Here is a 12,350-nt window from a genome sequence, read left to right as displayed (position 1 = left end):
ATGTGAACATCCATTTACTCATCTCACTTGCATGAAAACATTCAGTATTCCTCAAAATGAATAAAAACAATTGAATATAATGCAATCTCAGAATTTTTACTCAAAACTTTTCTAAATTCTAATTGTTCTGTGCATGTCATCGTGTTCTTCTGAGTTTGTGTGAGTGTGCTTCTGTATCCTTCCTTTGGTGTGTGTGTGTGTGTGTGTGTGTGTGTGTGTGTGTTGCTGTTCTGATCATTAAGACAGCTGGCACAGCAATGAGACGGAGGGTCAGTGCCACAAACAGATTGCTAATTCACCTGATTCAGACACATCCAGATGAGTTGCTGTCTGCCAGCTGTGATGTCGCACACACACAGCGTCTGCAGTTCAGAGTGACACTGCTAATTGGGGAGCTTATGTAATGTGGCAGGATACAGTTATGGCAGCGAAGGCGCATGTGTGTGAGCATGAGACTGTTAATCAAAAGGTTAAAAGGTCAAATTTATGGACAACAAATCTGCTTGTTACCTGTGGAAGTCGAGTTGACCGAGAGAATCTGGCATGGCCCTGTTGAGATGAAGAAAATCCTGAGTACCATTATGACTCAAGCTCAAACTGAATACAAATACACACTGCCAACGTACAACAGTATTATATAGTACATGTAATATGAGAGAAAGGAAGTCAGGAGGAAGTCAGTTGATTTATAAAGTTACATAATGGTATTATTCTGACCAGTCAGAAATATTCCAGAATCCAGATTTAATTTGCATATAATAATTATTTGAATATGTATTCAATTATTTGAATTATGTGAATATGTATTAAAATTTATTCTCAAAGAAATGAATACTTTTATTGAGCAAGGACGCATGTCCTTTTGAACTTTCTATTCATTAAGGAATCCTGATGATAATAAATGTATCACGGTTTCCACAAAAATATTAAGCAGCAAAATGGTTGTCAACATTGATAATAATAAAAATAAGAAGAGTTTCTTGAGCAGCAAATCAGCATATTAGAATGATTTATGAAGGCTTCTGCTTACTTTCTGAAGTAATGACTGCTGAAAATGTAGTTGTGCCATCACAGGAATAAATTATATTTTAAAATATATCAAAATAGAAAAGAGCTATTTTAAATAGTAATAATATTTCACAATAAATCTCTTTTTTACTGTCTTTTTGGTCAAATAAATGCAGCCTTGGTGAGTAGAAGAGACCCCAAACCTTTAAACGGTAGTCTATGTACACAGTTATGCATTCTAAGTATGTACTGAATATATGTAAAATACATTGATATTTTGAAATTAAGTAATACATGATTCTGTTTATTTTCAAAATAAATGATTAAAATTACATTAAATAATGATTTGACTTGAGATTAAATTATTCTGTGGCGAGCAGGACGAGGCAGAGGGATGTGAGAGAGCGGTGTGAGGCCAGTGGCGTGATTGATAATGAGCGACACCTGCACGACGCACCGGTCTCGTATCTCTTGCGGAAGCATAAAAGGAAGAGCAACGGCAGTGAAGATTGAGGGAGGCCAGGCCTGGATTTATGTTGTGTTTTGTTATATGTGACAGCAGTCGTCCGTGAGGGGCTGCTGTCTTTTTCTTTCGTTTTGTATTTGTTTCATTTATTGTATTAAAGTCTTTGAATGTTCGCCGGTTCCCGGCCCCTTCTTCGCATACCATCGAACATTGCTACATATTCATTATGTGAAAAGAAAGAGACTTCTGAGTGATACGGAAGACTAGCAGAGCTTTGTAGGAAGTCAGTTGAATAGGACAACTATATGGTTTAATTGTCATTAAAATATATTTAATGAACACAAAAAATTGGACTCCCGAAAACAGTGATTGGCCAATCAGAAGTTGGTCAATAAAACATTCCAGATGTAATTTGCATACTGTATATACATTATTTGAATGAATATATAATTATCATTTTTATACTGTATATCTGAATATAATTGTTATTTTATATATATATATATATATATATTGTGTTAATATAAAGTACTTTACCTCTCTGAGGTTGTAGGTGAGGTTGTGGTGTATGTCCTCATTGAAGCGGCTGCCATATTCTGGGTAGAGCTCTAGAACCTCCTGCAGCGCTCGGACACTGATGTACTGCAGGTCACAGTAGGTCAGAGCCTTCACATCTGCATTAGCTTTGATCACCTGATCCTTCCCAGGGAGGTCAGCACCAATCAGGTCTCCTTTACCTGTATACCAGACAAACATTTTACTACATGTGAGCCAAGCTGTTGTTTGATTTAATTGTGCTAAGATAAACAGAACACATGCAGAACTGAGTTTATCAATTTAATTAATTATCTATCAATCAGTTTGACTGCCAGATGCCTACTCATTTGGTTTGAGTTGAAAACAGCTCCATCAGCTGCCACAGCTGGCACTGACATTTAATTGTTTTAAAATATTGATTTGTCTAGATGTAGCCTGCTGGACCTAAATGGACTGAAAGCACTGCCTTTAGGAAGTTGGTTGGATTTGTATTTCAAGATGGGGGGGAACAAGACCCTTTAAAGGTGCAGTAAGCCATTTCTGAGAAACGGACTGAGCACCACAACACACTTGTAGCCAATCAACAGTAGGGGGTGTGCCCACTAATGATGGGGGAGGAGAGAGAGTGAACAAGAGGGAGATTTGAACAAAAGAGAGATGGCTGAGAGACATTACAAAAGAGAAAAGTTTAGAGGAATATCACTGGAAAAAGAAGGGTTATGATCGAACACGAGCTTTAGGACCCACCCCGCGTTAATATTAGAAAAGCTTTCCAGTGCTGGAGAGACCTAAGTGGGAAGGCCTGAAAACATTCGAGAGTAACATTGGTTTTGCTATGTTTCACAGAACCAAGATATGCTGTTGCTGTAGCTATAGTAACCAGAGTGTCATTGCTTTTCTGGAGTTGCTGTGCTTCTGGTGACTAACAACAAACTCTTGCTTGAATATACTCTTGTGTACTGTTTGTTACATTTTTTTTTGCTCTTACTTGTCATTCGTTCATAATCTTTACTGTATTTTTCACAAAGTATTATTTTTTCTTCAATTATGATAAAGAGACATCGGCTGCGTCCGAAATCGCATAGTCTTGAGCATGTACTTATTTTGAATAAGTAATAAGTACTTCACAACTGCTAAAAAAGTATGTTCGATATAATATGAGTGTGTAGTATGAATGTAATCCGGACACACTTCATTCGCCATGTTTTCATTATTATGCGACCTACCAGTGTCAGTTGCGTTGCTTCACATGCCATTCACAAATCCTCTCCCGTGGCCTCATGGGATAGTACATTTTTCATTGTATGCACACTTCAGAATCTCACTGGAAGAAGTGGGTTATCTGGGTACTTTTTGCCTACTGTTTTATGAGTACTGTGAAATCGGACATACTACTCTTGTCACATACTTTTTTTGCCTACTATTTAGTAGGGAAGTATGCGACTTCAGATGCAGCCTTCCGCTCTTATATTGCGTGTTTGTGCATTTTGGGGGCGGAGCATTGAAAGGAGGGGTATGTTTGGTTGAGCTGATTTCAAATATCAACAGTGTTTCTTAAAAAATCGCTTACTGCACCTTTAGGGCGTGTCGCTTCACTTGGTGACTATTTTGGTACCGCCCTTGGACAGCTTTTTTCTATGTAGATATTTTTCTAGACCATCTCTGGAACGTACCTAGTATGGCAAGCACCATGCCGTCCTTGAGGACCTCTAAAGACCCAGAGCAGACGAAGTGTTGCGCATGCAGGGCGTCTCCATGGCGAATCAAGTACTCTCCAGGTGCACAGAATGAGGTCTTAATGTGCAAGGATAGTGAACGCAGGCACCCTCTACTGGCAGAGGAGAAGAGAGGCAGCTGCAGAATATCTTTGTTCAGATGCATGGCGATGTCTGCCCGCAGCTCGTCTGGGAAGTCATGTAAAAGCTAATGGACAAGTAGACAGATGGATATTACCCACAATACATTGAGGTGATGTAAAGATCATGTTTACAGTTGTAAAACAAAGAGGGCATTGTACTCTAACACTATCCAAACTGATCATTATGCGATAGTAATATTGTTTCAGTCAAGTATTAGATGAGGTCATCCCTCTTCTTTGAGATCAGAATCTTTCTTTCAGTATGATCTCAAATAGATGCAATACCAGCTGTCTACAGTAGCTGCTGTTTTTCAATCACAGCATAAACTAGTAGCATGACAGACAAGAGTGTAAATGAGCTAGGCCACACTTGTCAGTTGTTTTTTTTCTTCCCACAAATACACATCGCAAGGGAGTAACTAACTAATAGTGCTACTAACTAAACTTAATTTTTAGTAATGTGACTGTAGCTCAGCTGCTTTAATAGCAGTGTAGCTTTTATAGCAACATGCAACTTTTGCCTTACTGTTTTGTGCACAAAGCTTTACAGCTGAGCAAGCTGAAGAAATAATTAAATGCACACTTGTAAACAAATCTCTCTAGAAAAGTCAGATTGATTTTTAGTTACTAATTCAGAGTTAATTCAGGTTCATGTAAATCAACTCAAAAGAACAATTCACTGATTCTTTTAAACCCCTGCAAGACATTTTCCCTACAACTTTTACTTAAACTTAATTTTTATCATCTACAAACTTAAAAATAGAAATTGGATTGTTTTTCTATTTGTATTAGTTGTATTTGATGTATAGTTATCTAATTCTAGTTATTATTATTTTCTACCACATAAAGACTGCTCTGATGCTCTGAAAAAAAATACATCATTGAATGTCTTTATGTTTGGAGTCTGTAAGACTTTTTTATGTTTTTAAAATAAGTCTCTTATACTTTGCTGCTCAATAAACATTTTTTTATCATTATCAATGTGTAAAACAGTTCTGCTGCTTAATATTTTTTGTGTGGAAACTGATATAAAAAAAATCAGGATTCTTCTATCTATCTATCTATCTATCTATCTATCTATCTATCTATCTATCTATCTATCTATCTATCTATCTATCTATCTATCTATCTATCTATCTATCTATCTATCTATCTATCCATCCATCCATCCATCGAAGTAACAAACTACTAATTTAAAGTAGCTTTTCATACACTGCACCTAAGCTTCCTTTAGATATGGATCTTTTCATTGTGGCCTATTCAATTACCATTCTTATTGCTTTAACAATGATGGATTTCGGCATTAGTGTAATTCTCAGAAAGCTATAATTAGTCTATTGAAAGTAGATGTGACCCAGATCTTTGCTCATGAATTGTCCTCTATCTGATGATGCTAATATATTATCAAACTCTGATGGGGGCTTTTACACTCTTATAAAAAGAAAAAAAAGTTAATTGGGATTCTATATTTAACCCTTTATTTTGCTCTTTAATGAACTCCATAGAACACTTTATTCCAAAAATAAAAAGATTCAATCTGAGCCTCCACACGGTGAAATATTGAAGATAAAGCAAGTGAATTAAACTGGCATGCCACTGTGTAAATATTTTAGTCATCTGTTCCGCAGCTCCCAGTCAAGAGCCATGGTCATATGATGGTTTGTTGGGTCTCACCTCGTTTGCGTTGATACCATTGTTGACCGACCAGGTGGTCTGGAAGTACTCCAGCATGCGCTGTTTCAGCTGCTGTGGCAGGCGATGTACACGGATAAAGTCCTTCAGATCCTTCATGCGTGTGTGGTAGAGCGAACGACGAGAGTACATGCGCTGGATGATGGCTGTCACATTACCAAACACCACCGCATGCATTAGGGCTGTGACAAGATTGAGAGAATCTGAATCATCTCAGTGAACAATATGTTCTGCATCTTAAATTAGACACCAAACTTTCCAAAATTAAACACTTGCTTATTTTTTTCCCCAAAATGGATATCAAAAAGAGGCTTGTTTGACCTACAAACAAGTTAATTATACATTAGGCCTGAAATATGCGCTGGTGAACACACCCCCGATAAGCATGGTGCAGATGGAGAAGATTTTCTCAGCGTCTGTGTTGGCACAGACGTTTCCGAACCCAACGCTAGTCAGACTGCTCAATGTGAAGTAGAGCGAAGCGATGTAGGCGCTGCGCAAAGATGGGCCGCCAACTGTACCATTCGTGTAAGGAGTCTCCAGACGCTTACCCAACTCCTGCAGCCAACCTACAGATGACAGGGACAGAGGAAAAGAAGAAAAAATAAGGGATTGAAACTTCAACTCCATATTGACTTGAAAATCCAGTGATCTAAAAAAGAAGCTAACAATTGATTTACACTAGCTACCATTCAAAAGTTTTGTATCAGTATTTTTTAAAATAAACATTTATTCATAATTGACTCAAAACTTATAGTAAAAACTTTTATAATGTTACAGAACATTTCAATTTCAAATAAATGCTGTTCTTTTGAACTATATATTCATTAAAAAAAAATCTGTGGAGAAAAATAATTGTTTCCACAAAAATATAACTGTTTTCAACATTGATAATAAGAAATGTTTCTTGAGCATCAAATCATCATCATATTAGAATGATCTTTGAAGGATCATGTGAGACTGAAGACTGGAGTAATGATGCTGAAAATTCAGCTTTGACATTACAGGAATAAATTACACTTTACAGTATATACACTCACCTGAAGGATTATTAGGAACACCATACTAATACTGTGTTTGACCCCCTTTCGCCTTCAGAACTGCCTTAATTCTACGTGGCATTGATTCAACAAGGTGCTGAAAGAATTCTTTAGAAATGTTGGCCCATATTGATAGGATAGCATCTTGCAGTTGATGGAGATTTGTTGGAGGCACATCCAGGGCACGAAGCTCCCGTTCCACCACATCCTAAAGATGCTCTATTGGGTTGAGATCTGGTGACTGTGGAGGTCATTTTAGTCCAGTGAACTCATTGTCATGTTCAAGAAACCAATTTGAAATGATTCGAGCTTTGTGACATGGTGCATTATCCTGCTGGAAGTAGCCATCAGAGGATGGGTACATGGTGGCCATAAAGGGATGGACATGGTCAGAAACAATGCTCAGGTGGGCCGTGGCATTTAAACGATGCCCAATTGGCACTAAGGGGCCTAAAGTGTGCCAAGAAAACATCCCCCACACCATTACACCATCACCACCAGCCTGCACAGTGGTAACAAGGCATGATGGATCCATGTTCTCATTCTGTTTACGCCAAATTCTGACTCTACCATCTGAATGTCTCAACAGAAATCGAGACTCATCAGACCAGGCAACATTTTTCCAGTCTTCAACTGTCCAATTTTGGTGAGCTCTTGCAAATTGTAGCCTCTTTTTCCTATTTGTAGTGGAGATGAGTGGTACCCGGTATATTGGAGATGAGTGGTACCCGGTGGGGTCTTCTGCTGTTGTAGCCCATCCGCCTGAAGGTTGTGCATGTTGTGGCTTCACAAATGCTTTGCTGCATACCTCAGTTGTAACGAGTGGTTATTTCAGGAAAGTTGCTCTTCTATCAGCTTGAATCAGTCGGCCCATTCTCCTCTGACCTCTAGCATCAACAAGGCATTTTCGCCCACAGGACTGCCGCATACTGGATGTTTTTCCCTTTTTTACACCATTCTTTGTAAACCCTAGAAATGGTTGTGCGTGAATATCCCAGTAACTGAGCAGATTGTGAAATACTCAGACCGGCCCGTCTGGCACCAACAACCATGGCACGCTCAAAATTGCTTAAATCGCCTTTCTTTCCCATTCTGACATTCAGGACATCACCAGGACCACACCACTAAATGCATTGAAGCAACTGCCATGTGATTGGTTGATTAGATAATTGCATTAATGTGAAATTAAATAGGTGTTCCTAATAATCCTTTAGGTGAGTGTGTGTATATATATGTATATATATGTATATATATATATATATATATATATATATATATATATATATATTCAAATAGAAAACAGTTATTTTTAAATTGTTATAAAAATGTACAATATTACTGTTTTTACTGTATTTTTATATGGTTTTAAACATAAGACTCAACATAAGACTTTCAAAAACATACAAAATCTTGCTGACCCAAAACTTTTGAATGGTAGAGTTAATACACAGAGAAAACATACAGTCCCTCACCGATGTCCCAGGTCAGGGGGTCATTGCTGGCAAGCTCTTTGCGTCCAATAACGTACCAAACACATGCCAACCAATGTGCCAGCAGGGCAAATACAGACATTAGAAGTGTCAGGACCACAGCACTGTACTGAGAATAACCATCCAACTTCTGCAGCAAGCGCAGGAGACGCAGCAAACGCACCGTCTTCAACAAGTGCACAAGGGAAGTCTATAAAACACACACACACACACACACACACACACACACACACACACACACACACACACACACACACACACACACACACACACACACACACACACACACACACACACACACACACACACACACACACACACACACACATTAAGACCAAAAAAACACACACACACACACACATTAAGACCAGCCATGATATTTATGAAAAATATCCATCAATAAATAGAAGAGATATGCCAGCCAGTCAAAATTAAATAAATGTTTGAATTTGTATGTATATGATTGTAAGAGTAATAAATTAGTAATTTTTTGAGGTTTGAAATGTGAAAATATATTATTTAAACGCGAAAAATATTTATGTATTTTTAATATATTTTTGTTGGATGTATATATTTAATATATTTTTGTTGGTATTTAAACGCGAAAAATATTTATATATTTTTAATATATTTTTGTTGGTGTTGTTGCTTGTAGATGTGCATGCAACAAAAAGCACTTTAAATAAATTTAGGCATGCAAGGAAAGAGTCAATCAGACAAAACAACCATATTTTATACTATTTAAAGTTTTAATATGTATATTTACCACTGAGATGTTGAATAAATAGAGCAGGTCAAAGGGCAGAGCAGCGATGAGGTCTAGGATGAACCAGGTAGTACAGTAGTGCAAACAGATCGCGCGAGCATCATAAACCACCTGACCCGCAGGCCCAACGTAGGTGGTTCGGAAATTCAGAATGATATCTGTAGGGGGGACAAGCCATTTTTAGAAAATATGAAGCATTCAAAAATCAAATAATATTACTCACCAGAGCACTCACAATTTTATAAACAGTGCCCTTTCAATTGAAGACAAATATTGACTGTGGATGTATGAATATTAAAACATGCTAATTGGAGTGATGAAGCCTTGTACATGCTGGACTAGATAAATATTCATGGATCCTGTGCAGATTCTCATTACATAGAACATTTAGTGCTATCAACCAATTATTTTACCACATCTGTGTACATGAGATTTATTAAATTACTGCTGACTTCAGGTCACAGTGGGGCTTCTGTATTATTATCATTATTTATTTTGCATTCAAAAAAACTTAGTTTTATGCTTTGTGTAAACAGCAGATTATATTGAGACTGTGGATTATAAAGATGGTCTCAGTTGGAAACGAGGGTGTGATTGTCACTTCGGTAACATGTTTAAGGTGAAAGCAGCTCTATGCGGATGTCAGAAGTTAACACTGTTTAAAAATAGAACAGAGCTGGAAATGAACCCTAACAACAGACATGTTTTCCACAAAATCAACAACGGTGACATACCGAGGATGAAGAGCATCTCCACAGCTATGTCGCTGACGATGGTGGTTCTGGAGGCCGAGTGGCAGTCCAGGTTGTCTTGTTCGCTGTCATCGGGGGCGGAGAAGCAGACGTTGTAGGGGACGGTGACAGCTACATAAAAGGTTGCAAGGAGGATCAACCAATCCCACAATGCTTTGCACAAGCTGTAATGAAGTAAAATGAAGCGGGATTTCTGCACCGACGCCACCTTGTATTCCGGAAGAGTTGGTTGTGAAAAAACATGCTGTGAAAAGAACATAGGTAACACTTTATTTTTACATTGTCATTTTTACACATGTTACATGCAGTTACTATAGTAATAATAACTATAAATTAAACCAAACCCAAATCCTAACCCTGTAGTCCTATATCCTATAGTAAGTACATGTAGTTGCTAAATATTGCTCAGTACTTAAATGTATGATTACAGTGTAACAAACTGTAACCAGAACATACAAATAAATATATTTTTATTTCTACGCCCACAAAATGCCTCCAAATATATTTGAATTATAATAAACCCTACACATTTCAGGAAAAAAGTAGCTTGAAACTAGGACATAATCATTATTACTAAGAGCCTCTTAAGTGGAAGGGTTTTCTTTTTTATGCGCAAGCAAATTATTTCTCAGCAGTTGGCGATTTGAGAGTTGATATGAATCATAAAAGCCGCAAGCAATGTCTTATCAGTAATTCAGCTTTTTAGACTCTAGTTTTCTGACTTTAATGACGGCTGATCCAAATATTCTTTAATACATCTCTTGTGTGAATGTGGGCCACGCTGTGCCTGTATTATTGGAGTTTTGAAATTAACTGGTGACCCAGCATGCCGAAATGTTCAATGTGCATTTGCTGTCACCTCTTTAAAAAGAAAAAGAATAGTAGCCTAACAGAAGTTGTTTCTCACTACATTAAGCACAAACCAGTGACCTTTTAGAACGTTTGGTTATGATGGATAGAGGTGGGCTACCTTGCTGCTAAAAATTGAACTTCAGCTAAAGTTTTGTTCTCACAGTTAAAACCATGTGAACTAGATAAAAATAACTCTATCTAAAAAAATGTTTTAAAGGTGACCTATTATGTCCCTTTTTACATTATGTAATATAAGTCTCAGGTGTCCCCAGAATGTGTTTCAGCTCAAAATACATTTTTGAGTGAAAAGAAAAACATGCTGTTTTCGTGTGTGTGTGTGTGTGTGTGTGTCTTTAAATGCAAATGAGCTGCTGCTCCCCTCCTCTTTCCAGAAGAGGGCGAAGCCTTTACAGCTCGTGCCTCGGAGACTCTGCCGAAAACTAACAAAACATCAATTTGGTTTTGATTATATTTCATCTATATCGCGGTCACGCTCACGTGAAATTGCAGTTCATCATCATAAAAGTAACAAGTTTATTATCTGCATGTGTTTTAAAGCCATATCAGTCTAAGCTTCGGATATATGGTTTTCTGAGCCGATCATCCGAAGCACATGCACAAAGCTGGATGTCAGACGGCGCGTCCTACGAGTATTAAAGTTCTTTTTCACGTCTTATTGCGCTTAAATAAAAATGTCAAATACACTCAAGGTCATGTCAAAAACACACAAAGTTCAAATAAACACAGTCAGTTATGTCTGTGAACGTAAACAGCAGGAAAAGAAATCACATGTGTATATTAGATCTGTGTATTAAGGTGAAAGCAGCATAATATACAGTACCTACTTCTATGTATGCTGTTAATATGAATCAAACAACAAAATAAATACAGAAAATAACTTACTGCCCTTGATTGAATAACTTAGTAGCTTTAATAAGAATATATTTCTCATTTGAATTCTGCAGTGAAATGCTCTGGGGAGGAGATGTGATTTCACAAAAGCTACAATCTGCAAACGGCTTTGTTCTGAGACACTGCTTATGATTTATGGGGATTTTTTTTTTTTTTTACCATTATAGGATGGCTCTGTACACATACTTCCGACACACATTTACGTTCAAACACCATCTAAAAGAGAATATAGGTCCCCTTTACATAAAAATGTAGATATTCACAGAACAACGGATAAATTCAAGTCTCAACAAAGACTCACAGTCTTAAAAAACATGGTGATATCAAACATCGCTTGCAAGTTCGAAAAAGTTAGTGCTTAATGATTCATGTCTGTGAGAGCAACAAGCTGAATGTGGTTACATCATTTTCCCTAAAGGCACTGAAAGGCACTTGCATTTTGAAAAGGTGCAAGTACAGCTCATTATGTAAAACAGCAAGAACATTTAACATTCTCTCTGAAATGCCAGGGTAACTCTTCATGCTAACTGTACCTCACCACAAGAGAGAATGTCTTCAAATTCCGGTTTGGTTCTGATTCACAAGCTCTCAATCCAATTCTGATTAATTTGAGTATACTTCAGTTACATTCCACTGCTAATGCTATAAGTTATACAGGGCAGTGTTTAGGATTGATTTAAATTATCTTCATTTGAAAGAATCATTAAAAGAAGCGGCTCATCATAAGAGTCTTTTGTTTCTGGAATCAGGCTGCACTGGTGGCCCTGTATGTAATTGATTCACTAAAAATATCAGTCTCATATGATTCATCTGTTCATCGGACTACACTGGTCATGTTGTAGCATATGTTTTTCATAGGCTACTTGCAGCCCACAAGGACATCTCAAATAAAAGACCATTCTTGCCATTATTCTTTCTTTTCATTGTGTTGCATTCAGCACAGACTGCATACTCAGAAAGCACTGCACCTTCTAGCT

At 37.4% G+C, this 12,350-nt stretch overlaps 1 protein-coding gene across 1 annotated transcript in view; it reads right to left on the bottom strand.

The window, feature by feature from the left end:
* The window catches only part of kcnh4a (potassium voltage-gated channel, subfamily H (eag-related), member 4a), a 33,874-nt gene that overhangs the window by 5,697 nt on the left and 15,827 nt on the right, over positions 1 to 12,350 (bottom strand). The window contains exons 5-12 of the mRNA XM_077212331.1: positions 9,592 to 9,853; positions 8,858 to 9,015; positions 8,074 to 8,281; positions 5,936 to 6,130; positions 5,544 to 5,743; positions 3,685 to 3,934; positions 2,012 to 2,211; positions 511 to 549 (exon numbers count right to left, since the gene is read on the bottom strand). Coding sequence (XP_077068446.1) covers positions 511 to 549; positions 2,012 to 2,211; positions 3,685 to 3,934; positions 5,544 to 5,743; positions 5,936 to 6,130; positions 8,074 to 8,281; positions 8,858 to 9,015; positions 9,592 to 9,853 — 1,512 coding nt within the window. The remainder of the gene's footprint in view (positions 1 to 510; positions 550 to 2,011; positions 2,212 to 3,684; positions 3,935 to 5,543; positions 5,744 to 5,935; positions 6,131 to 8,073; positions 8,282 to 8,857; positions 9,016 to 9,591; positions 9,854 to 12,350) is intronic.

This window comes from Siphateles boraxobius, unplaced genomic scaffold (assembly GCF_051911475.1).
Source record: "Siphateles boraxobius isolate OS27281-9 unplaced genomic scaffold, OSU_SipBor_1 66, whole genome shotgun sequence".
Classification (NCBI taxonomy): Eukaryota; Metazoa; Chordata; class Actinopteri; order Cypriniformes; family Leuciscidae; genus Siphateles; species Siphateles boraxobius.
The sequence above is the reverse complement of the archived record's forward strand: the minus strand, read 5'-3'. Positions and strand labels throughout refer to the sequence as shown.